This window comes from Haemorhous mexicanus, unplaced genomic scaffold (assembly GCF_027477595.1).
Source record: "Haemorhous mexicanus isolate bHaeMex1 unplaced genomic scaffold, bHaeMex1.pri scaffold_255_ctg1, whole genome shotgun sequence".
Lineage (NCBI taxonomy): Eukaryota > Metazoa > Chordata > Aves > Passeriformes > Fringillidae > Haemorhous > Haemorhous mexicanus.
In genome coordinates this window covers 515-24,742 of record NW_026776082.1, presented here as the reverse complement: position 1 = coordinate 24,742, position 24,228 = coordinate 515, and the positions used below count along the sequence as shown (strand labels likewise).

General features: G+C 55.3%; 2 protein-coding genes across 2 annotated transcripts; both read left to right on the top strand.

Moving 5' to 3' along the window:
- Positions 1-2,227: 2,227 nt before the first annotated feature.
- On the top strand, positions 2,228-13,875 carry LOC132323029 (far upstream element-binding protein 2-like). The gene is given in 11 exon segments (XM_059837804.1): positions 2,228-2,373; positions 4,718-4,878; positions 6,506-6,604; positions 6,606-6,625; positions 6,723-6,750; positions 6,752-6,812; positions 9,043-9,138; positions 9,141-9,236; positions 10,846-10,923; positions 11,892-12,061; positions 13,762-13,875. Coding segments are annotated over 11 exon segments (867 nt in total). The 5' UTR covers positions 2,228-2,324; the 3' UTR covers positions 13,771-13,875.
- A 2,707-nt stretch (positions 13,876-16,582) lies between these two features.
- Positions 16,583-23,787, top strand: GTF2F1 (general transcription factor IIF subunit 1; the record flags this gene model as incomplete). Its single annotated transcript, XM_059837803.1, has 5 exons — positions 16,583-16,633; positions 17,947-18,016; positions 19,029-19,075; positions 20,618-20,690; positions 23,594-23,787. Coding segments are annotated over exons 2-5 (326 nt in total), but the record flags the coding sequence as incomplete, so codon positions are not given.
- Between the last annotated feature and the right edge of the window lie 441 nt (positions 23,788-24,228).

The window sequence follows — 24,228 nt, the reverse complement described above, 5'->3', positions numbered from 1 at the left end:
TAATTTGGGGAGGGGGCTTTGGGTAATTTGGGGAGGGGGCTTTGGGTAATTTGGGAGGGGGCTTCGGGGTGGGCTCAGGAGCTGCGTTAGAGCTGGTTTAGGGCTGGTTTAGAGCTGGTTTAGGGCTGGTTTAGAGCTGGTTTAGGGCTGGTTTAGGGCTGGTTTAGGGCTGGTTTAGGGCTGGTTTAGGGCTGGTTTAGGGCTGGTTTAGAGCTGGTTTAGGGCTGGTTTAGAGCTGGTTTAGAGCTGGTTTAGGGCTGGTTTAGGGCTGGTTTAGGGCTGGTTTAGGGCTGGTTTAGAGCTGGTTTAGGCTGGTTTAGAGCTGGTTTAGGGCTGGTTTAGAGCTGGTTTTAAGGCTGGTTTAAGGCTGGTTTAGGGCTGGTTTAGGGCTGGTTTAGGGCTGGTTTAGAGCTGGTTTAGGGCTGGTTTGGAGCTGGTTTAGGGCTGGTTTAGGGCTGGTTTAGAGCTGGTTTAGGGCTGGTTTAGGGCTGGTTTAGGGCTGGTTTAGGGCCGGTTTAAGGCCAGTTTAGGGCTGGTTTTGGTGTGGTTTTAGAGCTGGTTTTGGGGTGGTTTAGAGCTGGTTTAGGGCTGGTTTGAGGCCAGTTTAGGATTGGATTCAGGGTGATTTTAGGGCTGGTTTTAGAGCTGGTTTAGGGCTGGTTTTTGGGGTGGTTTAGGGCCGGTTTTAGAGCTGGCTTTAGGACTGGTTTAGGGCTGGTTTTGGGCCATTTTAGGGCTGGTTTAGAGCTGGTTTAGGGCTGGTTTTTGGGGTGGTTTAGGGCTGGTTTTAGAGCTGGCTTTAGGACTGGTTTAGGGCTGGTTTTGGGCCATTTTAGGGCTGGTTTTAAGGCTGGTTTAGGGCTGGTTGAGGTGTTTTTTTGGGCCATCTTAGGGCCATTTTAAGGCTGTTTTACAGCTGGTTGTAAGGCTGGCTTAGGGCTGGTTTTAAGGCTGGTTTAGGGTTGGTTTAAGGCCAGTTTAGGGTTGGATTTGGGGTGGTTTTAGGGCTGGTTTAGGGCCGGTTTAAGGCCAGTTTAGGGCTGGTTTTAGAGCTAGTTTTGGGGTGGTTTAGGGCTGGATTTTGGGGCGTTTTGGGGACTTTTTAGTGCTGGTTTTAGGGGTGGATTTAGGGCTGGTTTTAGGGCTGGTTTAGGGCCGGTTTAAGGCCAGTTTAGGGTTGGTTTTGGGTTGGTTTTAGAGCTAGTTTTGGGGTGGTTTAGGGCTGGTTTAAGGCCATTTTAGGGTTGGATTTGGGGTTGTTTTAGGGCTGGTTTAGGGCCAGTTTAAGGCCAGTTTAGGGTTGGTTTTGGGTTGGTTTTAGAGCTAGTTTTGGGGTGGTTTAGGGCCAGGTTTAGGGCTGGATTTGGGTTGGTTTTAGAGCTGGTTTAGGGCCGGTTTAAGGCCAGTTTAGGGCTGGTTTTGGGTTGGTTTTAGAGCTCGTTTTGGGGTGGTTTAGGGCCAGTTTAGGGCAGGTTTTGGGTTGGTTTTAGAGCTGGTTTTGGGGTGGTTTAGGGCTGGATTTTGGGGCGTTTTGGGGCCTTTTTAGTGCTGGTTTTAGGGGTGGATTTAGGGCTGGTTTTAGGGCTGGTTTAGGGCCGGTTTAAGGCCAGTTTAGGGTTGGTTTTGGGTTGGTTTTAGGGCTGGTTTAGGGCCGGTTTAAGGCCAGTTTAGGGCTGGTTTTGGGTTGGTTTTAGAGCTAGTTTTGGGGTGGTTTAGGGCCAGTTTAGGGCAGGTTTTGGGGTGGTTTTAGAGCTAGTTTTGGGGTGGTTTAGGCCTGGATTTTGGGGCGTTTTGGGTCCTTTTTTGTGCTGGTTTTAGGGGTGGATTTAGACCTGGTTTTAAGGCTGGTTTAGGGTTGGTTTAAGGCTGGTTTAGGGTTGGATTTGGGGTGGCTTTAGGGCTGGTTTAGGGGCCGGTTTAAGGCCAGTTTAGGGCAGGTTTTGGGTTGGTTTTAGAGCTAGTTTTGGGGGGTGGTTTAGGGCTGGATTTTGGGGCGTTTTGGGGCCTTTTTAGTGCTGGTTTTAGGGGTGGATTTAGGGCTGGTTTTAAGGTTGGTTTAGAGCTGTTTCCCAGCAATTTTAGACACATTTTCTGGGCTATTTTAAGGATGTTTCAGGGCCGTTTTAGTGACATTTTCAGAGCTGTTCCAAGGTTGTTTTTTGGGGTGTGTCTCCCCCATCTTTTGGGGGTCTCACCCCTCTCTGACCCCCCCCACCCCTCCCCCCACAGAGCGGACCCCCAGGACCCCCCCGGGCCGGGGCTGCCCCCCGGGGGGGCGCGGCCGGGGTCGGGGTCAGGGCACTTGGGGCCCCCCCGGGGGGGAAATGACCTTCTCCATCCCCACCCACAAATGTGGGCTGGTCATCGGCAGAGGTGAGGAGGGGGCGAGCCCCACCCCTGGGACCCCTCCCCAAAATCCCAAACCCTCCCCAGTTTATCCCCAGCTCCAAAAAAAAAAAATCCCTGCGAAAGGCACAAAAATTCTCACAAACGGCCTCAAAATCTTCAGAAATTGCCGTAAAAATCCTTCCCAAATGGCCCCAAAATCCAACTCTGAAGGACCCCAAAATCCCCTCCCCAAATGGCCCCAAAATTCCCATAGATGGCCCCAAAATCTCTCCCCAAATGGCCCCAAAATCTCCTCAAATGGCCCCCAAAATCCAACCCCAAAAAGCCCCAAAATCCAGCCCCAAACGGCCTCAAAATCTCCAGAAACTGCCCTAAAAATCCCTTCCCAAATGGCCCCAAAATCCCTCCTCAAATGGCCCCAAAATCCAACCCCAAAATTCCCACAAATGACCCCAAAATCCAACCCTAAATGGCCCCCAAATCCAACCCCAAATGGCCCCAAAATCTCCTCAAATGGCCCCCCAAATCCAACCCCAAAATTCCCTTCAAATGGCCCCAAAATCCCTCCCCAAATGGCTCCAAAATTCAACCACAAATGGCCCCAAAATCCAACCCCAAAATTCCCACAAATGGCCCCAAAATCCAACCCCAAAAAGCCCCAAAATCCAACTCTAAATGGCCCCAAAATCTCCTCAAGTGGCCCCAAAATCCAACCCCAAATGGCCCCAAAATCTCCTCAAATGGCCCCAAAATCCAACCCCAAATGGCCCCAAAATCTCCCTAAATGGCCCGAAAATCCAACCCCAAATGGCCCCAAAATCTCCCTAAATGGCCCCAAAATCCAACCCCAAATGGCCCCAAAATCCAACCCCAAATGGCCCCAAAATCCCTCCCTAAATGGCCCCAAAATCCAACCCTAAATGGCTCCAAAATCTGCCCAAATGGTCCAAAGTCCAACCCCAAATGGCCCCAAAAATCCCTGGATATGGCCCCAAAATCCAACCCCAAAATTCCCACAAATGACCCCAAAATCCCTCCCTAAATGGCCCCAAAATCCAACCCCAAATGGCCCCAAAATCTCCCCAAATGGCCCCAAAATCCAACCCCAAAATTCCCTCAAATGGCCCCAAAATCTCTCCCCAAAGAGCCCCAAAATCCAACCCCAAAAAGCCCAAAATCCAACCCCAAATTGCCCCAAAATCCCCAGAAATTGCCCTAAAAATCCCTCCCCAAATGGCCCCAAAATCTCCCTAAATGGCCCCCAAATCCAACCCCAAAATCCAACCCCAAATGGCCCCAAAATCCAACCCCAAAAAGCCCCAAAATCCAACCCAAATGGCCCCAAAATCTCCTCAAATGGCCCCAAAATCCAGCCCCAAAATTCCTACAAATGTTCCCAAAATTTAACCCAAATGGCCCCAAAATCCCCAGAAATAGCCCCAAAATCCAACCACAAAAAAGCCCCAAAATTCAACCACAGAATCTCCCCAAATGGCCCCAAAATCCCTCCCCAAATACCCCAAAATCCCTCTCCAAAATCCAACCCCAAAAGGCCCCAAATTCCCCAGAAATGGCCCACGGGGGTTTTGGGGTTCCCAGGGGGGTTTGGGGGGTCCTGGGAAGATTTTGGGGTTCCCAGGGGAGGTTTTGGGGTTCCCCAGAGCCTTTTGGGGTTCCCTGGTTGGGATTTTGGGGGTCCTGGGAGGATTTTGGGGTTCCCAGGGGGATTTTTGGGGGTCCCAGGGGGGTTTTGGGGTTCCCAGCGGGATTTTTGGGGGTCCCAGGAGGATTTTGGGGTTCCCCAGAGACTTTTGGGGGTCCCAGGGGAGGATTTTTGAAGGTCCCAGGGGTGTTTTGGGGTCCCAGGGGTGTTTTGGGGTTCCCAGGGGGATTTTTGGGGGTCCCAGGGGGGTTTTGGGGTTCCCAGGGGGATTTTTGGGGGTCCCAGGGGGGTTTTGGGGTTCCCCAGAGCCTTTTGGGGTTCCCTGGTTGGGATTTTTGGGGGTCCTGGGAGGATTTTGGGGTTCCCAAGAGATTTTTTGGGGTTCCCGGGTTGGGTTTTTGGGGGGTTCTCAAGAGGATTTTGGGGGGATTTTTGTGGTGCCTCCTCCAACCTGGGGGTGGTTTTTGGGGTGCCCCTGTGACCTCAGTTTTGGGGTGCCTTCTCTGACCCCAAAATTTTGGGGTGCAGGGGGGATTTTGGGGTGCCCCTCTAACCCAGGTGGTTCTGGGGGGATTTTTGGGGGTGCCCTTCTAACCTGGAGGGTTTTTAGGGTACCCTCCTGACCTGGGGGGATTTTTGGGGTACCCCTGTGACCTCAGAGAGTTTTGGGTGCCCCCTGTGACCCCGAAATTGTTTGGGGTGCAGGGGGTGAGAACGTCAAGGCCATCAACCAGCAGACGGGGGCGTTCGTGGAGATCTCGCGGCAGCTCCCCCCAAACGGGGACCCCAACTTCAAACTCTTCGTCATCCGAGGCACCCCCCAGCAGATCGACCACGCCAAGCAGCTCATCGAGGAGAAAATCGAGGTGGGGGAACCCAAAAAAAAATTGGGGGGGGACCCCCAAAATTGCCCCGAATCGACCCAAAAAAATCCCACAAAAAATCGCAAAATTTGGGGGAATTGAGTGTCGCCCTCTGGTGGGGAAATGTGGTACTGCAGGCTGCCCCAAAAATTCTCCTTGGGGACCCCAAAACTCCCCGAAATCCCCCCAAAAAATCCCCAAAAAAATCCCCAAAAAAATCCCAAAAAATCCCCAAAAAATCCCAAAAAAAAAAAATCCCTAAAAAAACCCCAAAAAATCCCAAGAAAATTCCCCAAAAAAATCACAAAATTTGGGGGAATTGAGTGTCGCCCTCTGGTGGGGAAATGTGGTACTGCAGGCTGCCCCAAAATCCACAGGGGGAACCCCAAAATTTCTCCTTGGGGAACCCAAAACTCCCCGAAATCCCCCCAAAAAATCCCTAAAAAATCCCCAAAAATCCACAAAAAATCCCAAGAAAAATACCAAGAAAATTCCCCAAAAAATCACAAATTTGGGGGAATTGAGTGTCGCCCTCTGGTGGGGAAATGAGGTACTGCAGGCTGCCCCAAAATCCACAGGGGGACCCCAAAAATTCTCCTTGGGGACCCCAAAACTGCCCCAAATCCCCCCAAAAAATCCCCCCAAAAAATCCCCTAAAAATTCCAAGAAAAATCCCAAGAAAATTCCCCAAAATATCACAAAATTTGTGGGACTTGAGTGTCGCCCTCTGGTGGGGAAGGTGGTACTGCAGGCTGCCCCGGAATCCCACAGGGGGACCCCGAAATTTCTGTTGGAGGACCCTAAAACTCCCCGAAATCCCCTCAAAAAATCCCAAGAAAATCCCCCAAAAAATCCCAAGAAAATCCCCCAAAAAAATCACAAAATTTGTGGGAATTGAGTGTCGGCCTCTGGTGGGGAAATGTGGTACTGCAGGCTGCCCCAAAAATTCTCCTTGGGGACCCCAAAACTCCCCGAAATCCCCCCAAAAAATCCCCAAAAAATAATCACAAAAATGCCCAAAAAATCAAAAAAAAATCCCTAAAAAAACCCCAAAAAATCCCAAGAAAATTCCCCAAAAAAATCACAAAATTTGTGGGAATTGAGTGTCGCCCTCTGGTGGGGAAATGTGGTACTGCAGGCTGCCCCAAAATCCCACAGGGGGGAACCCCAAAAATTCTCCTTGGGGACCCCCAAAACTCCCCGAAATCCCCAAAAAAAATCCCAAAAAATCCCCAAAAAAATCTCCCAAAAAAATCCCAAAAAATCACTAAATTTGGGGGACTTGAGTGTCGACCTCTGGTGGGGAAATGTGGTACTGCAGGCTGCCCTGAAATCCCACAGGGGGAACCCCAAAACTTCTCCTGGGGGACCCCAGAATCCCCACATGGGGACCCCAAAACTTCTCCTGGAGGACCCCAAAACTCCCCTAAATCCCCCCCAAAAAATCCCCCCAAAAAAATCCTAAAATTTGCGGGATTTAAGTGTCGCCCTCAGGTGGGAACATTTGGCACTGCAACCCCCCAAATCCTCTGGGGGTCCCCAAAACCATCCTGGGGGACCCCAAAATTTCTCCTAGGGGCCCCCAAACCCTTTTGGGGACCCCCCTGACCCCCATTTTTCCCCCCCTCAGGGCCCTCTGTGCCCCGTCGGCCCCGGCCCCGGCCCCGGGGGTCCCCCCGGCCCCGCCGGCCCCATGGGACCCTTCAACCCCGGACCCTTCAACCAGGGCCCCCCCCGGAGCCCCCCCACAGTGAGTACCCCCCTTTTTTATTTTGGGGTGAACCCCCAAAAACCCCCCCCCAAAATCCTAAATGTGACCCCTGACCCCCTCCCCAATTTTTTTCCAGCCCCGGGGGACCCCCGCCCCACCAGTACCCCCCCCCAGGGTTGGGGTAACGCGTACCCCCAGTGGCAGCCGCCCGCCCCCCACGACCCCAGTGAGTACCTCGGGGGGGTGGGGGGGGTCCCCGAATTTGGGGGGACCCCCCAAAAGGGTTTGGGGACCCCCACGGGGTTGGGGTTTGGGATTTGGGGAGGCGGTTTGGGAATATCCTAAAAAAATCCCATAAAAATTTGGGGGGTTTGGGGGGTCCCAAATTTGGGGGGAACCCCCCCTAAAAGGGTTTGGAGAGTTTGGGGACCCCCCAAAAGGGTTTGGGGACCCCCCCCCACTATTGGGGTTTGGGATTTGGGGAGGGGGTTTGGGAATATCCTAAAAAAATCCCATAAAATTTAGGGGGTTTGGGGGGGGGGTCTGTGGGGTTTGGGAGGGTCCCAAATTTTGGGGGGGTCCTGAATTTTTGGGGACCCCCCAAAAGGGTTTGGGGACCCCCACGGGGTTGGGGTTTGGGATTTGGGGAGGGGGTTTGGGAATATCCTAAAAAAATCCCAGAAAATTTGGGGGGTTTGGGGGGTCCCAAATTTGGGGGAACCCCCCTAAAAGGGTTTGGGAGAGTTTGGGGACCCCCCAGAAGGGTTTGGGGACCCCCCCCCGGGGTTGGGGTTTGGATTTGGGGAGGGGGTTTGGGAATACCCTAAAAAAATCCCAGAAAATTTGGGGGGTTTGGGGTGGGACCCTTTGGGTTTGGGAGGGTCCCAAATTTTGGGGGGGGTCCTGAATTTTTGGGGACCCCCCAAAAGGGTTTGGGGACCCCCCCCACTATTGGGGTTTGGGATTTGGGGAGGAGGTTTGGGAATATCTAAAAAAATCCCATAAAATTTGGGGGGTTTGGGAGGGTCCCAAATTTTGGGGGGGGTCCTAAATTTTTGGGGACCCCCCAAAAGGGTTTGGGGACCCCCCCCGGGGTTGGGGTTTGGGATTTGGGGAGGGGGTTTGGGAATATCCTAAAAAAATCCCATAAAATTTGGGGGGTTTGGGGGGGTCCCAAATTTGGGGGAACCCCCCCTAAAAGGGTTTGGGAGAGTTTGGGGACCCCCCAAAAGGGTTTGGGGACCCCCCCCGGGGTTGGGGTTTGGGATTTGGGGAGGGGGTTTGGGAATATCCTAAAAAATCCCAGAAAATTTGGGGGGGTTTGGGGTGAGACCTTTTGGGTTTGGGGGGGGTCCCCGAATTTGGGGTGACCTGGGAAGGGCTGAAAATCCCAAATTTTGGGGTAAAAATCCCCAATTTTGGGGGCTAGAAATCCCCAATTTTTGGGGGTAAAAAATCCAAATTTTGGGGATTACAAACAGGTTAAAATCCCCAATTTTGGGTGTTATTGAATAAGTAAAAATCCCAAATTTTGGGGGTAAAAATCCCGAATTTTGAGGGTTATTGAACAGGTAAAAACCCCCCAATTTTGGGGGCTAAGAACAGGTAAAAATCCTGAATTTTGGGGCTAGAAATCCCAAATTTTGGGCATAGAAATCCCAAATTTTGGGGGTTATTGAACAGGTCAAAATCCCAAATTTTAGGGTAGAATCCCAAATTTTGGGGGTTAAAATCCCCAATTTTTGGGGTAAAAATCCCAACTTTTGGGGGTAAAATTCCCCAATTTTTGGGGGTAAAAATCCCCAATATTTGGGGTAAAAATCCCAACTTTTGGGGGTAAAAATCCCCAATTTTTGGGGTAAATATCCCTAATTTTTGGGGTAAAAATCCCCAATTTTGGGGGGTAAAAATTCCCAATTTTTGGGTAAAAATTCCAAATTTTGGGGTTAAAAATGCCCAATTTTGGGGGTGAAAATCCCCGATTTTTGGTGCTAAAAATTCCAAATTTTGAGAGTTAGGAACAGGTAAAAATCCCCAATTTTTTTGGGTAGAAATCCCAAATTTTGGGTGCTATAAACAGGTAAAAATCCCAATTTTTGGGGCTAAAAATTCCAAATTTTGAGAGTTAGGAACAGTAAAAATCCTAAATTTTGGGGCTAGAAATCCCCAGTTTTTGGGGGTAAAAATCCCCAATTTTGGGGGTGAAAATTCCAAATTTTGGGTGTTATGGACAGGTAAAAATCCCCAATTTTGGGGTTAAAAATGCCAAATTTTGGGGGTAAAAATTCCAAATTTTGGGGGTTATTGAACAGATAAAAATCCCCAATTTTGGGGGTTATTGAACAGATAAAAATCCCCAGTTTTGGGGCTAGGATTGCCCAATTTTAGGGGTGAATTCCCCATTTTTGGGGCCCCCCCCGACTAACTCTGTGTGTTTTTTTTGGGGCCCCCCCCAGGCAAGGCGCCGGCCCCGGACCCCAACGCGGCCTGGGCCGCCTACTACAGCCACTACTACCAGCAGCCCCCCGGGCCCGTGCCCAGCCAGCCCCCCCCCGCCCGCCCCCGCCCGTGCAGGGAGAGCCCCCCCAGCCCCCCCCCGCCGGCCAGGCCGACTACACCAAGGCCTGGGAGGAGTACTACAAGAAATTGGGTGAGAACCCCCAAATTCGGGGGGTTTCGGGGGGGTTCGGGGGGGTTCGGATGGTCAGGAGTTGGGTGGGGGTCTCGGTGGGTTTGGGGAAGGGGGGGTTGGGGGGGAATCTGGTATGGGGGGGGGGGTCTGGAGGGTCTGAGCGCAACAGGGAGTGCACAAAATTCACCCCAGAATTTGTCCTGGATAGCTCAAAATTCACCCCAAAATTCACCCCAGAATTTGTCCTGGATAGCTCAAAATTCACCCCAGAATTCGTCTTGGATAGCTCAAAATTCACCCCAAAATTCATCCCAGAATTCACCCCAAAATTCTTCCTGAATAGCCCAAAATTCACCCCAAAATTCACCCCAAAATTCGTCCTGGATAGCTCAAAATTCACCCCAAAATCCATCCCAAAATTCACCCCAAAATTCGTCCTGGATAGCCCAAAATTCACCCCAAAATTCATCCTGGATAGCCCAAAATTCACCCCAAAATTCGTCCTGGATAGCTCAAAATCCATCCCAAATCCATCCCAAAATTCACCCCAAAATTCGTCCTGGATAGCTCAAAATTCACCCCAAAATCCATTGTGGGGTCCCCAAAATCCGTCCCAAAATTCACCCCAAAATCCTTCCCAAAATTCACCTCAAAATCCATTGTGGGTCTCCAAAATCCATCCCAAAATTCGCCCCAAAATTCGTCCTGGATAGCCCAAAATTCACCCCAAAATCCATCCCAAAATTCACCCCAAAATTCGTCCTGGATAGCCCAAAATTCACCCCAAAATCCATCCCAAAATTCACCCCAAAATTTGTCTTGGATAGCTCAAAATCCATCCCAAAATCCATCCCAAAATTCAGCCTGGGGACCTCAAAATCCATCACAAAATTCACCCCAAAATTCACCCCGAAATCCATTGTGGGGTCCCCAAAAATCCACCCTAAAATCCATCCCAAAATTCACCCCAAAATTCACCCCCAAATCCCCCCTGGGTTCCCCCAAATTTTGCCCCAAGAACCCCAAATCTGCCCCCAGGACCCCAAATCTGCCCCTGAGGACCCCAAATCCACCCCTGGGGACCCCAAATCCACCCCAGGGACCCCAAATCTGCCCCCAGGGACCCCAAATCCACCCCAGGGACCCCAAATCTGCCCCTGAGGACCCCAAATCCACCCCAGGGACCCCAAATCTGCCCCTGGGGACCCCAAATCCACCCCAGGGACCCCAGATGTGCCCCTGGGACCCCAAATCTGCCCCCAGGGACCCCAAATCCACCCCAGGGACCCCTGAACCCACCCCAGGGACCCCAAATCCCCCCCTGGGACCCCAGATGTGCCCCTGGGGACCCCAAATCTGCCCCCAGGACCCCCAAATCCACCCCAGGGACCCCAAATCCACCCCAGGGACACCAAATCTGCCCCTGGGGACCCCAAATCTGCCCCTGGGGACCCCAAATCTGCCCCCAGGACCCCAAACCTGCCCCTGGGGACCCCAAATCTGCCCCTGGGGACCCCTGAACCCACCCCAGGGACCCCAGATGTGCCCCCAGGGACCCCAAATCTGCCCCTGGGGACCCCAGATGTGCCCCTGGGGACCCCAGATGTGACCCCCCCGTGCCCCCCAGGCCAGCAGCCGCAGCAGCCGGGGGCCCCCCCACAGCAGGATTACACCAAGGCCTGGGAGGAATATTACAAAAAACAAGGTAAGAACCCCAAAATCCCCCCCAAAAACCCCAAAGTCCCCCCAAACACCAAAATCCCCCCCAAAAAACCCCAAAAATCCCCCACAAAAATCCCCAAATGCCCCCAAAACCCCAAAATCCCCCCTCAAAAATCCCAAAATCCCCCCCAAAATCCCAAAACCCCTCCCCAACCCCCACCCTGGGTGAATCTGGGGGGTGCTGAGCCCACCCTGGGTAAATTTGGGGGTGCTGAGCCCACCCTGGGGGGTTTTTGGGGTGCTGACCCCACCCTGGGGGGGTTTTTGGGGGTGCTGACCCCACCCTGGGTGAATTTGGGGGGTGCTGACCCCACCTTGGGGGGGTTTTTGGGGTGCTGAGCCCACCCTGGGTGGATTTGGGGGGTGCTGAGCCCACCCTGGGGTTTTTGGGGTGCTGAGCCCACCCTGGGTGAATTTGGGGGGTGCTGAGCCCACCCTGGGGGGGTTTTGGGGGGTGCTGACCCCACCCTGGGTGAATTTGGGGGGTGCTGACCCCACCCTGGGTGAATTTGGGGGGTGCTGACCCCACCCTGGGGGGGTTTATGGGGGTGCTGACCCCACCCTGGGGGGGTTTTTGAGGTGCTGACCCCACCCTGAGGGACTTTTTGGGGCTGCTGACCCCACCCTGGGGGGGTTTTGGGGGGTGCTGAGCCCACCCTGGGGGGGTTTTTGGGGTGCTGACCCCACTCTGGGTGGATTTGGGGGGTGCTGAGCCCACCCTGAGGGGCTTTTTGGGGGTGCTGAGCCCACCCTGGGGGGGTTTTTGGGGTGCTGACCCTTCTGTGGTTGGATTTGGGGGGTGCTGACCCCACCCTGGGTGAATTTGGGGGGTGCTGAGCCCACCCTGGGGGGGTTTTTGGGGGGTGCTGAGCCCACCCTGGGGTTTTTTGGGGTGCTGAGCCCTCCCTGGGGTTTTTTGGGGTGCTGAGCCCTCCCCCGGTGTCCCCACAGCCGCCCAGGTGGCCTCGGGGGGGGGTCCCGGGGCTCCCCCCGGCCCCCAGCCCGATTACAGCGCGGCCTGGGCCGAGTATTACCGGCAAGCAGGCGGCGTACTACGGCCAGAGCCCCGGGGGGGCCGGGCCCGCGGGACCCCCCCCCGGCCCGCGCAGCAGGGACAGCAGGTACGGTGCCAGGAACCCCCCAGAAACAGCCCCGAGACAGCCCAAAACAGCCCTGAAATAGCCCTGAAATAGCCCCAGAAACAGCCCTGAAATAGCCCTGAAATAGCCCAAAACAGCCCCAGAAACAGCCCTGAAATAGCCCAGAATAACCCCAAAAATAGCCCCTGAAATAGCCCAAAACAGCCCAGAATAGCCCCAGAAACAGCCCTGAAACAGCCCAAAATAGCCCCAGAAACAGCCCTGAAATAGCCCAAAACAGCCCCAGAAACAGCCCAAAATAGCCCCAGAAATAGCCCCTGAAATAGCCCAAAATAACCCCAGAAGCAGCCCTGAAATAGCCCAAAATAGCCCCAGAAATAGCCCAGAAATAGCCCAAAATAGCCCCAGAAATAGCCCAAAATAGCCCCAGAAATAGCCCCTGAAATAGCCCAAAATAGCCCCAGAAGCAGCCCTGAAATAGCCCAAAATAGCCCCAGAAATAGCCCCTGAAATAGCCCAAAATAGCCCCAGAAGCAGCCCTGAAATAGCCCAAAATAGCCCCAGAAATAGCCCAAAACAGCCCGGAGATAGCCCAAAACAGCCCTGAGATAGCCCAAAACAGCCCCAGAAATAGCCCAAAATAGCCCCAGATATAGCCCTGAAATAGCCCCAGAAATAGCCCTGAGATAGCCCCAGAAATAGCCCTGAGATAGCCCAAAATAGCCCCAGAAACAGCCCTGAAATAGCCCAAAAATAGCCCCAGAAATAGCCCTGAAATAGCCCAAAATAGCCCCAGAAATAGCCCTGAAATAGCCCAAAATAGCCCTGAAATAGCCCTGAAATAGCCCAAAATAGCCCCAGAAATAGCCCTGAGATAGCCCCAGAAATAGCCCTGAAATAGCCCAAAACAGCCCTGAGATAGCCCTGAAATAGCCCAAAATAGCCCCTGAAATAGCCCTGAAATAGCCCAAAATAGCCCCAGAAATAGCCCTGAGATAGCCCAAAATAGCCCCAGAAACAGCCCTGAGATAGCCCAAAATAGCCCCTGAAATAGCCCAAAACAGCCCTGAGATAGCCCAAAATAGCCCAAAACAGCCCCAGAAATAGCCCAAAACAGCCCCAGAAATAGCCAAAAATACTCCCAAACTAGCCCCAAAAAATACCAAGAAATACCCCCCAAAAATACCCCCAAAATACACCAAAAATACACCAAAAATACCCCAGAACGACCCCCAAAAAGTAACCCAAAATACCCCAGAAATCCCCCCAAAATGGACCCAAAATACCCCAAAAATGACCCAAAATCCCCAAAAATCCCCAAAAAAATCCCCCAAAAATCCCCCAAAAAATCCCTCAAAAATCCCCGAAAAATGACCCAAAAATGACCCAAAATGACCCAAAAATCCCCCCAAAATGACCCAAAATGACCCAAAATGACCCAAAAATGACCCAAAATGACCCAAAAATGACCCAAAAATCCCCCCAAAATCCCCCAAAAATGACCCCAAAATCCCCCAAAAATGACCCAAAATCCCCCAAAATCCCCCCAAAAATGACCCCAAAATCCCCCAAAAATGACCCCAAAATCCCCCAAAAATGACCCCAAAATCCCCCAAAATCCCCCAAAATGACCCCAAAATCCCCCAGGACCCCCCGAACCCCCCCGGGGGTTTTTGGGGGTCTCTCACCCCTTCCCCTTTTTTTCTCCCCTCCCCCCACAGGCTCAGTGACCCCTCCCCCATCTGTGACCCCTCCCCCTCCCCTCCCCCACCCCCCCCCTTTTGTTTTGGGCGAGCGGCCGGAGGGGGGAGGGGCCCCCCAAAAAAAAAATCCCCCCCAAAATCCCCCCCAAATCCCCTCTCCATCCCCCCCCCCCCGCCCCGGAGCCGTTGGAACATTCCTGGGAGCCACTGGGGACCCCCCCCCCCAAAAAAAAACCCCCCGGGGACCCCCAAAACCTCCCCAGGGACCCCCAAAATTCCCCCTTGGGGACCCCACAAAAACCCCAGGGACCCCCCAAAACCCCCCTGGGACCCCTCCCCAAAATTCCCTGGGGACCCCCCCCCAAAATCCCCCCGGGAGTCATTGGAGACCCCCCCCCCAAAAAAAAAAAAAACCCCGGGGAACCCCCCCAAAATTCCTCTGGGGGTCCCCCAAAAACCCCCCAAAATTCCCCAGGGACCCCCAAAATCCCCCCCCAAAAATCCCCCCCAAGGACCCCCAAAATCCCCCCCCAGGGGGGTCCCCAAATCCCCTGGGACCCCCCCCCCCAAATTCCCCCCAGGGACCCCCAAAATCCCACTTGGGGACCCCCAAAGTCCCCCCCAAATACCCCCAGGGGCCCAGGGGGGTCCCCAAATTCTCCTGGGACCCCCAAAATCCCCCCAGGGGGTCCCCAGAGCCCCCCCAAATCTCCCCCAAACCCCCCCAGGACCCCCCAAATCCCCCTCTGGAACCCCCAAATTCCCCAGGGGGTCTCCAGAGCCCCCCCAAATCCCCCCAGGACCCCCCAAATCCCCCTCTGGAACCCCCAAATCCCCCCAGGGGGTCTCCAGAGCCCCCCCAAATCCCCTCAGGACCCCCCAAATCCCTTCCAAATCTTCCTGGGGGTCCCCAAATCCCCCCAAGACCCCCGAAATTCCCCCAGGACCCCCAGATCCCCCTCAGGGGTCCCCAGGACTCCTCAAACCCCCCCAAAATCCACCCCTGGACCCCCAAATCCTCCTTGGGGACCCCCCAAACTCCCCTGGGGGGGGTCCCCAAATCCCCTGGGACCCCCCCCAAAATCCCCTCTGTGGGGGGGGTCCCCAGAGCCCCCCCAAATCCCCCCCAGGGGGTCCCCAAAACCCCCTCAGGACCCCCAAATTCCCCCACTGGAAGTCCCCAAATTCCTCTGGGACCCCCCAAAATTCAACTCAAATCCCCCCTGGGACCCCCTCAAACCCCCCTCAGGGGGTCCCAAACCCCCCCAGGACCCCCAAATCCCCCCAGGGGGTCCCCAAACCCCCCCAGGACCCCCAAATCCCCCCAGGGCATCCCCAAATCCCCCTCAGGACCCCCCAAATCCCCCCAGGACTCCCAAATCCCCCCCAGGGGATCCCCAAAATTTCCCTGGGGGGTCCCAAATCCCCCCAGGACCCCCCAAATCCCCCCCAAATCCCCCCAGGACCCCCAAATCCCCCCCAGGGGATCCCCAAAATTTCCCTGGGGGGTCCCAAATCCCCCCTGGGACCCCCCAAATCCCCCCCAGGACCCCCCAAACCCCCCAGGACCCCCCAAAATCCCCCAGGGGGTCCCCAAATCCCCCCCAAACCCCCCCAGGACCCCCCAAACCCCCTTGGGGTTCCCCTCCCCCCCCTCCCGGCCGCTCCCCTCCCCCCCTCCCTCCCCCTCCCCCCCCCTTTGCCGTGTCCGTGTCGTTCCGGAAGGTTCTGGAAGGTTCTGGAGATCGGCGCCCGCCGAAGGCTCAAAGGAGTTTTTACTTTTTACCGCTTGTTTTTAAAACTTCACAAATAAACGGAATAAAAACCGCCCGGCTCGGGGGGAACATCAGAGTTTGGGGGGGAAAAATCCAATTTTGGGGGGAAAAAATCCAATTTTGGGGGAGGTTTGGGGGGTTTTGGGAGAGAAAAATCAAATTTTGGGGGGAAAAAATCAAAGTTTGGGGGGAAAAAAGTCAAAGTTTGGGGAGCAAAGTGAAATTTTGGGGGGAAAAAAATTAATTTTGGGGGAAAAAATTCCAGTTTTGAGGAGAAAAATGAAATTATTGGGGAAAAAATCAAATTTTGTGGGAAAAAAATCAAATTTTGTGTGGAAAAAAGTCAAAGTTTGGGGGGAAAATATCAAATTTTGGGGAAATTTGGGGGGTTTTGGGAGGGAAAAATCAAATTTTGTGGGGAAAAAATCAAAGTTTGGGGAGGGGGGAAATCCAATTTTGGGGGAGGAAAATCAAAGTTTTGGGGAAAAAATCCAATTTTGGGGGTGAAAAAATCCAATTTTGGGGGAAAAAATTCAATTTTGGGGGAAAGATCAAAGTTTGGGGGGAAAAAATCAAGTTTTGGGGAAGAAAAAAGAATTTGGGGGACAAATATCCCAATTTTGGGGAAAATTTGGGGATTTTCAGGAGTGAAAAACCTCGGATTTGTGGGAAAAAATCAAATTTTGAGGGGAAAACCCCTCAATTTAGGGGAAAAATCAAATTTTTTTGTGGGGAATCCGATTTTGGTAGAAATTTGGCGGCTTTGGGTGGTTAAAAAAAAAGTATTTTCAGGAGGGGATTTAGGGGTGAAAAATGCGATTTGGAAGTGGAAAATACAGAATTTGAGGGGAAAAAAGAAGGATTTGAAAGGGAAAAGGGGGATTTGAAACGAAAAATTGAGGTTTTGGGGTGATTTTAGGCAGTTTTGGGGTGATTTGTGCCAGTTTTGGGGCATTTTTCGGGGTAATTTGGGCAAATTTTGAGGGTAGGCCTCAGAGGTTGCCATGGTGACGCGCGGTAGCTACTTCCGGTCACGCGGGCGTAGCTACGGGCGGTTCTTCCGGTCACGTGAGACCGGCTTCCGGTTACGGCGGGAAGCGGAGCCGGAGCGAGCGGTGGGAGCGGAGGGGCCCGGAGGGGGCTTGGGGGGGATTTTGGGGGGTCTTGAGGGGTTTTGGGTGGGTTTGGGCCGTCCCTCTGAGGGATTTGAGGGGGTTCTGAGGGGTTTTCGGGGGTCCTGAGGGGGTCCTGAGGCGATCCTGAGGGGTTTTGGGGTGTCCTGAGGGGGTTTGATGGGGTCCTGCGGCGATTCTGAGGGGTTTTGGGGGGTCCTGAGGGGGTTTGAGGGGGTCCTGAGGGGGTTTGAGGGGATCCTGAGGGGTTTTGGGGGGTCCTGAGTGGGTTTGAGGGGATCCTGAGGGGTTTTCGGGTGTCCTGAGGGGGTTTGATGGGGTCCTGAAGCGATCCTGAGGGGTTTTCGGGGGTCTTAGGGGGTTTGAGGGGATCCTGAGGGGGTTTGGGGGGTTCTGAGGGGGTTTTGGGGGGTCCTGAGGGGGTTTGGGGGGTCCTGAGGGGATCCTGAGGGGTTTTGGGGGGTCCTGAGGGGGTTTGAGGGGTTCTTGGGGTATTTTGGGGTGTCCTGAGGGGTCTTAGGGGTGCCCTGAGGAGTTTTGGGGGATCCTGAGGCGATCCTGAGGGGTTTGAGGGGGTCCTGAGGGGTTTTGGGGGGTCTTGAGGAGTTTTGAGGTGTTTTGTGGGGTCCTGAGGAGTCTTGGGGGGTCCAGAGGAGTCTTGGGGGGCCCTGAAGGGGTTTGAGGGGATCCTGAGGCGATCCTGAGGAGTTTTGGGGGGGTCCTGAGGGGTTTTGGGGGGTCTTGAGGAGTTTTGAGGTGTTTTGTGGGGTCCTGAGGAGTCTTGGGGGGTCCAGAGGAGTCTTGGGGGGCCCTGAAGGGGTTTGAGGGGATCCTGAGGCGATCCTGAGGGGTTTGAGGGGGTCCTGAGGGGTTTTGGGGGGTCTTGAGGAGTTTTGAGGTGTTTTGTGGGGTCCTGAGGAGTCTTGGGGGGTCCAGAGGAGTCTTGGGGGGCCCTGAAGGGGTTTGAGGGGATCCTGAGGCGATCCTGAGGAGTTTTGGGGGGTCCTGAGGGGTTTTGGAGGGTTCTGAGGGGGTCTTGGGGGATTTTGGGGGATCCTGAGAGGTCTTGGGGGCGGCTTGAGGAATTTTGGGGGGTCCTGAGGGGTTTTGGGGGGGGTCCTGAGGGTCCTTCTCAGGGTTTTGGGGGTCCTTCTGTGGGACTTGGGGGGGGTCCTGAGGGGTCTGGGGGTCTTGGGGGGTCCCTGAGGGGTTTTGGGGGGTCCTGGGGGTCTCTCTCAGGGTTTTGGGGGTCCCCAAGCCCTGACCCCACCCCCTCCCCCAAATTCCCCCCTCAGGACCCCTCCCCAACCCGAGGCGGATTTGGGGGTGCGACCCCCCCGAGACCCCCCCAAAATGGCGGCGCTGGTGAGTGGGGGGAGGGTCCCCAAAAACCACCCTGGGACCCCCCCAAAATCCCCCCCAACCCCCTCAGGGACCCCCAAAATTCCCCCAGGACCCCCCAAACCCTCCCTGGGATCCCCAAAACTTCCCCTAGGACCCCCAAAAACCCCCCAGGACCCCCCAAATCTCCCCCAAATTCCATCAGTGTCGCCTCAGATCCCCCCAGGGACCCCCCCAGACCTCCCTGGGACCCCCAAAATCCCCCCAGGGACCCCAAACTTCCTTATGGACCCCCAAAATCCCCCCCAAATCCCCTCAAGGACCCCCCCAGATCCCCCCAGGGACCCCCCAGACCTCCCTGGGACCCCCAAAATCCCCCCCAGGGACCCCCCAGACCTCCCTGGGACCCCCAAAATCCCCCCAGGGACCCCCCAGACCTCCCTGGGACCCCCAAAATCCCCCCAGGGACCCCCAAACCTCCTTATGGACCCCCAAAATCCCCCCCAAATCCCCTCAAGGACCCCCCCAAATCCCCCAGGGACCCCCCAGACCTCCCTGGGAACCCCAAAATCCCCCCAGGGACCCCAAAACCTCCTTATGGACCCCTCAAATACCCTCAAGGACCCCCCAAAACCCTCACAGGGACCCCCCAAATCCCCCCAAACCCTCCCTGGGACCCCCCAAATCCCCCCAGGATCCCCCGAACCCTCCCTGGGACCCCCAAAACTTCCCCTGCGACCCCCCAAAATCCCCCCAGATCCCCCAAGGGACCCCTCAAATCACCCCAAACTTCCCCAAATCCCCCCAGGGACCCCCCAAATCCCCCCAGGGACCCCCCAAACCCCCCCAGGGACCCCCCCAAAATCCCCCAAACCTCTCAAGGAACCCCAAAATCCCCCAAAACTCTCCCAGAACCCCCCCAAATCCACCCCAAACCCCCCCAAATCCCCCCAGGGACCCCTCAAATCCCCCCCAGGACCCCCCAAAATCTCCCCAGGACCCCCCAGGACCCCCCCAAACCCCCCCTGTCCCACAGGGCAGCAGCTCCCAGGTGGTCTCCGAGTACGTGGTGAGGGTGCCCAGGTGAGTGGGGGGCGTCAGGGGGGGATTGGGGGGTCTGGGGTCCTGGATTTGGGGTCCTGGGGGGATTTGGGGTCCAGGGTTTGGGATTTGGGGTCCAGGGGGGATTTTGGGTGGGAATGGGGGGATTTGGGGTCTGGGATTTGGGATTTGGGGTCCAGGGTTTGAGATTTGGGGTGGGAATGGGGGGCTTCAGGGGGGGATTGGTGGGTTTGGGGTCCTGGATTTGGGGTCTGGGGTCTGGGATTTGGGGTCCTGGGGGATTTGGGATTTGGGGTCCAAGGTTTGGGATTTGGGGTGGGAATGGGGGGCTTCAGGGGGGGATTGGGGGGTCTGGGGTCCTGGATTTGGGGTCCTGGGGGGATTTGGGGTCCAAGGTTTGGGATTTGGGGTGGGAATGGGGGGCTTCAGGGGGGGATTGGTGGGTTTGGGGTCCTGGATTTGGGGTCTGGGGTCTGGGATTTGGGGTCCAGGGGGGGTTTGGGGTCCGGGATTTGGGATTTGGGGTGGGAATGAGGGGATTTGGGGTCTGGGGGGGTTTGAGATGGGAATGGGGGGTTCAGGGGGGGATTTGGGGGTCCTGGATTTGGGGTCTGGGGTCTGGGATTTGGGATTTGGGGTCCAGGCGGGATCTGGGGTCCAGGGGGGATTTGGGGTCCAGGGGGGATTTTGGGTGGGAATGGGGGGATTTGGGGTCCTGGATTTGGGGTCTTGAAGGGATTTGGGGTCTGGGATTTGGGGTGGGAATGGGGGGATTTGGGGTCCTGGATTAGGGATTTGGGGTGGGAATGGGGGGATTTGGGGTCTGGGATTTGGGGTGGGAATGGGGGGATTTGGGGTCTGGGATTTGGGGTGGGAATGGGGGGATTTGGGGTCCTGGATTTGGGGTCTTGGGGGGATTTGGGGTCCTGGATTTGGGATTTGGAGTGGGAGTGGGAGATCTGGGGTCTGGGATTTGGGGTCTGGGATTTGGGGTGGGAATGGGGAAATTTGGGGATCCAGGGTTTGGGGTCCTGAGAAGGATTTGGGGTCCTGGGGGGGATTTGGGGTCCTGGGGGGAATTTGGGGTCTGGGATTTGGGATTTGGGGTCCTGGGGGGGAATTGGGGTTCAGGATTTGGGATTTGGGGTCCAGAATTTGGGGTGGGAATGGGGGGATTTAGGGTCCTGGATTTGGGGTGGGAATGGGGGGATTTGGGGTCCTGGGGAGGTTTGGGGTGGGAATGGGGGGATTGGGGTCCTGGATTTGGGATTTGGGGTCCTGGGGGGGATTTGGGGTCCTGGGGGGAATTTGGGGTCTGGGATTTGGGATTTGGGGTCCTGGGGGGGAATTGGGGTTCAGGATTTGGGATTTGGGGTCCAGAATTTGGGGTGGGAATGGGGGGATTTAGGGTCCTGGATTTGGGGTGGGAATGGGGGGATTTGGGGTCCTGGGGAGGTTTGGGGTGGGAATGGGGGGATTGGGGTCCTGGATTTGGGATTTGGGGTCCTGGGGGGGATTTGGGGTCTGAGGTTTTGGGGTTTTTTACCCCCACCCCCTCCACAGGAACACCCCAAAGCGCTACAACATCATGGCCTTCAACAGCGCCGACAGAGTGAGCCTGAGCACCTGGGCACAGGTGAGCCCAGGGGGTTTGGGAACAGCCCCAAATCCCCGAGCACCTGGGCACAGGTGAGCCCAAGGGATTTAGGAGCACATTGGGAACACCTGGGCACAGGTGAGCCCAGGGGATTTAGGAACAGCCCCAAATCCCCGAGCACCTGGGCACAGGTGAGCCCAAGGGATTTAGGAACAGCCCCAAATCCCCGAGCATCTGGGCACAGGTGAGCCCAAAGGGTTTAGGAACAGCCCCAAATCCCCGAGCACCTGGGCACAGGTGAGCCCAAGGGATTTAGGAACAGCCCCAAATCCCCGAGCACCTGGGCACAGGTGAGCCCAAAGGGTTTAGGAACAGCCCCAAATCCCCGAGCACCTGGGCACAGGTGAGCCCAGGGGGTTTGGGAACAGCCCCAAATCCCTGAGCACCTGGGCACAGGTGAGCCCAGGGGATTTAGGATCAGGAGGATTTGGGACCTTGGGGATTTAGGATCAGGGAGTTTGGGATCTCTGGGATTCGGGATCAAGGGGTTTAGGATCTTTGGGATTTAGGATTAGGGGATTTAGGACCTCTGGGATTTAGGATCAGGACCTAGGCCGGGATCCAGGCAGGATTTGGGGCCGCTTGGATCCGTTTGGACCCAGATTTGGGTCTGGGGGATTCGGGATCTTTGGGATTCAGGATCAGGGGATTGGGATCTTTGGGATTCGGGATTAGGGGGTTTGGGATCTTTGGGATTTAGGATTGGGGGATTTAGGACCTCAGGGATTTAGGATCAAGACCTGGACCGGGATCCAGTCAGGATGTGGGGCCGCTTGGATCCGTTGATAACCGGATTTGGGTCTGGGGGGTTTGGGATCTTTGGGATTTGGGATCTTTGGGATTCGGGTCTGGGGGTTTGGGACCTTTGGGATTTGGATCAGGGGGTTTGGGACCTCAGGGATTTAGGATCCCTGCCCCTTTCCAGGCTCGGATGGAGCGGGACATGAGCAACAAGCGCATCTACGCCGAGCGGGGTTTAGGGCTGGGGGGATCTTTTGGGATCCAGATTTGGGGCCAGGGGCTTTGGGATCTTTGGGATTCGGGTCTGGGGGATTTAGGACCTCAGGGATTTAGGATCAGGGGTTTGGGAGCTCTGGGATTTAGGATCAGGACCTGGATCAATCCCAGTCCAAATCCAGTCGGGATTTGGGGCCGCTTGGATCCATTTGGATCTGGATTTGGGACTGGGGGATTCGGGATCTTTGGGATTTGGGATCTGGGATTTGGGATCTTTGGGATTTGGGATTAGGGGATTTAGGATCTTTGGGATTTAGGATCAGGGGATTTAGGGCCTCTGGGATTTAGGATCAGGACCTGGACCAGGATCCAGGCAGGATTTGGAGCCGCTTGGATCTGGATTTGGGTCTGGGGGGTTTGGGATCTCTGGGATTCGGGATCTTTGGGATTCGGGTCTGCGGGGTTTGGGACCTTTGGGATTTGGGGATTTAGGACCTCAGGGATTTAGGATCAGGGGTTTGGGAGCTCTGGGATTTAGAATCAGGGCCTGGACCGGGATCCAGTCAGGATTTGGAGCCGTTTGGATCTGGATTTGGGTCTGGGGGGTTTGGGATCTCTGGGATTCGGGATCTTTGGGATTTGGGATTAGGGGGTTTGGCACCTTTGGGATTTGGGATCAGGGGATTTAGGGCCTCTGGGATTTAGGATCCCTGCCCCCTTCCAGGCTCGGATGGAGCGGGACATGAGCAACAAGCGCATCGACGCCGAGCGGGGTTTAGGACTGGGGGGATCTTTTGGGATCCAGATTTGGGGCCAGGGGCTTTGGGATCTTTGGGATTCGGGTCTGGGGGATTTAGGACCTCAGGGATTTAGGATCAGGGGGTTTGGGACCTCAGGGATTTAGGATCAGGGGTTTGGGACCTCAGGGATTTAGGATCAGGACCTAGGCCGGGATCCAGGCAGGATTTGGAGCCGCTTGGATCCGTTGATAACCGGATTTGGGTCTGGGGGGTTTGGGATCTTTGGGATTTAGGATTAGGGGGTTTGGGATCTTTGGGATTTGGGATTAGGGGATTTAGGACCTCAGGGATTTAGGATCCCTGCCCCCTTCCAGGCTCAGATGGAGCAGGACATGAGCAACAAGCGCATCGACGCCGAGTGGGGTTTAGGGCTGGGAGGATCTTTTGGGATCCAGATTTGGGACCAGGGGGTTTGGGATCTTTGGAATTCGGGTCTGGGGGATTTAGGACCTCAGGGATTTAGGATCAGGGGTTTGGGAGCTCTGGGATTTAGGATCAGGGGTTTGGGACCTCAGGGATTTAGGATCAGGACCTGGACCGGAATCCAGTCAGGATTTGGGGCCGCTTGGATCCATTGACAACCGGATTCGGGTCTGGGGGGTTTGGGACCTTTGGGATTTGGGATCAGGGGATTTGGGACCTTTGGGATTTGGGATCAGGGGGTTTGGGATCTTTGGGATTTGGGATCAGGGGATTTAGAACCTCTGGGATTTAGGATCCCTGCCCCCTTCCAGGCTCGGATGGAGCGGGACATGAGCAACAAGCGCATCGACGCCGAGCGGGGTTTAGGACTGGGAGGATCTTTTGGGATCCAGATTTGGGACCAGGGGGTTTGGGATCTTTGGAATTCGGGTCTGGGGGATTTGGAACATTTCGGATTTGGGATAAGGGGATTTGGAACCTTTGGGATTTAGGATCAGGGGATTTAGGGCCTCTGGTATTTAGGATCAAGACCTGGACCGGGATCCAGGCAGGATTTGGGGCCGCTTGGATCCCTTTGGATCCGGATTCGGGTCTGGGGGATTCGGGATCTTTGGGATTCGGGTCTGGGGTGTTTGGGACCTTTGGGATTTGGGATCAGGGGGTTTGGGACCTCAGGGATTTAGGATCCCTGCCCCCTTCCAGGCTCGGATGGAGCGGGACATGAGCAACAAGCGCATCTACGCCGAGGAGGAGCTGCCCGAGTCGGGCGCGGGGAGCGAATTCCACCGGCGGCTGCGCGAGGAAGCGCGGAGGAAAAAATACGGGATCGTGCTGCGGGAATTCCGGGCCGAGGATCAGCCCTGGCTGCTCAGGGTCAACGGGAAAGGGGGCAGGAGGTGGGATTGGGAGTTTGGGGTTTGGGGTTTGGGTTTTTGGGGTGTGGGGTTTGGGGTTTGGGGTTTTGGGGTGGAAAGGAGCAGGGTTTGGGAAATGGGGAAATTGGGGGATCGTCCTTCGGGAATTCCGGGCTGAGGATCAGCCCTGGCTGCTCAGGGTCAACGGGAAAGGGGGCAGGAGGTGGGATTGGGGTTGGGGTTTGGGGTTTTTGGGATTTGGGGTTTTGGGGTGTGGGGTTTGGGGTTTTGGGGGGTTTGGGGTTTTGGGGTGTGGGGTTTGGGGTTTGGGAAATGGGAAATGGGGTTTGGGGAAATTGGGGATCGTCCTGCGGGAATTCCAGGCCGAGGATCAGCCCTGGCTGCTCAGGGTCAACGGGAAAGGGGGCAGGAGGTGGGATTGGGAGTTGGGGTTTGGGATTTTTGGGGTTTTGGGGTGTGGGG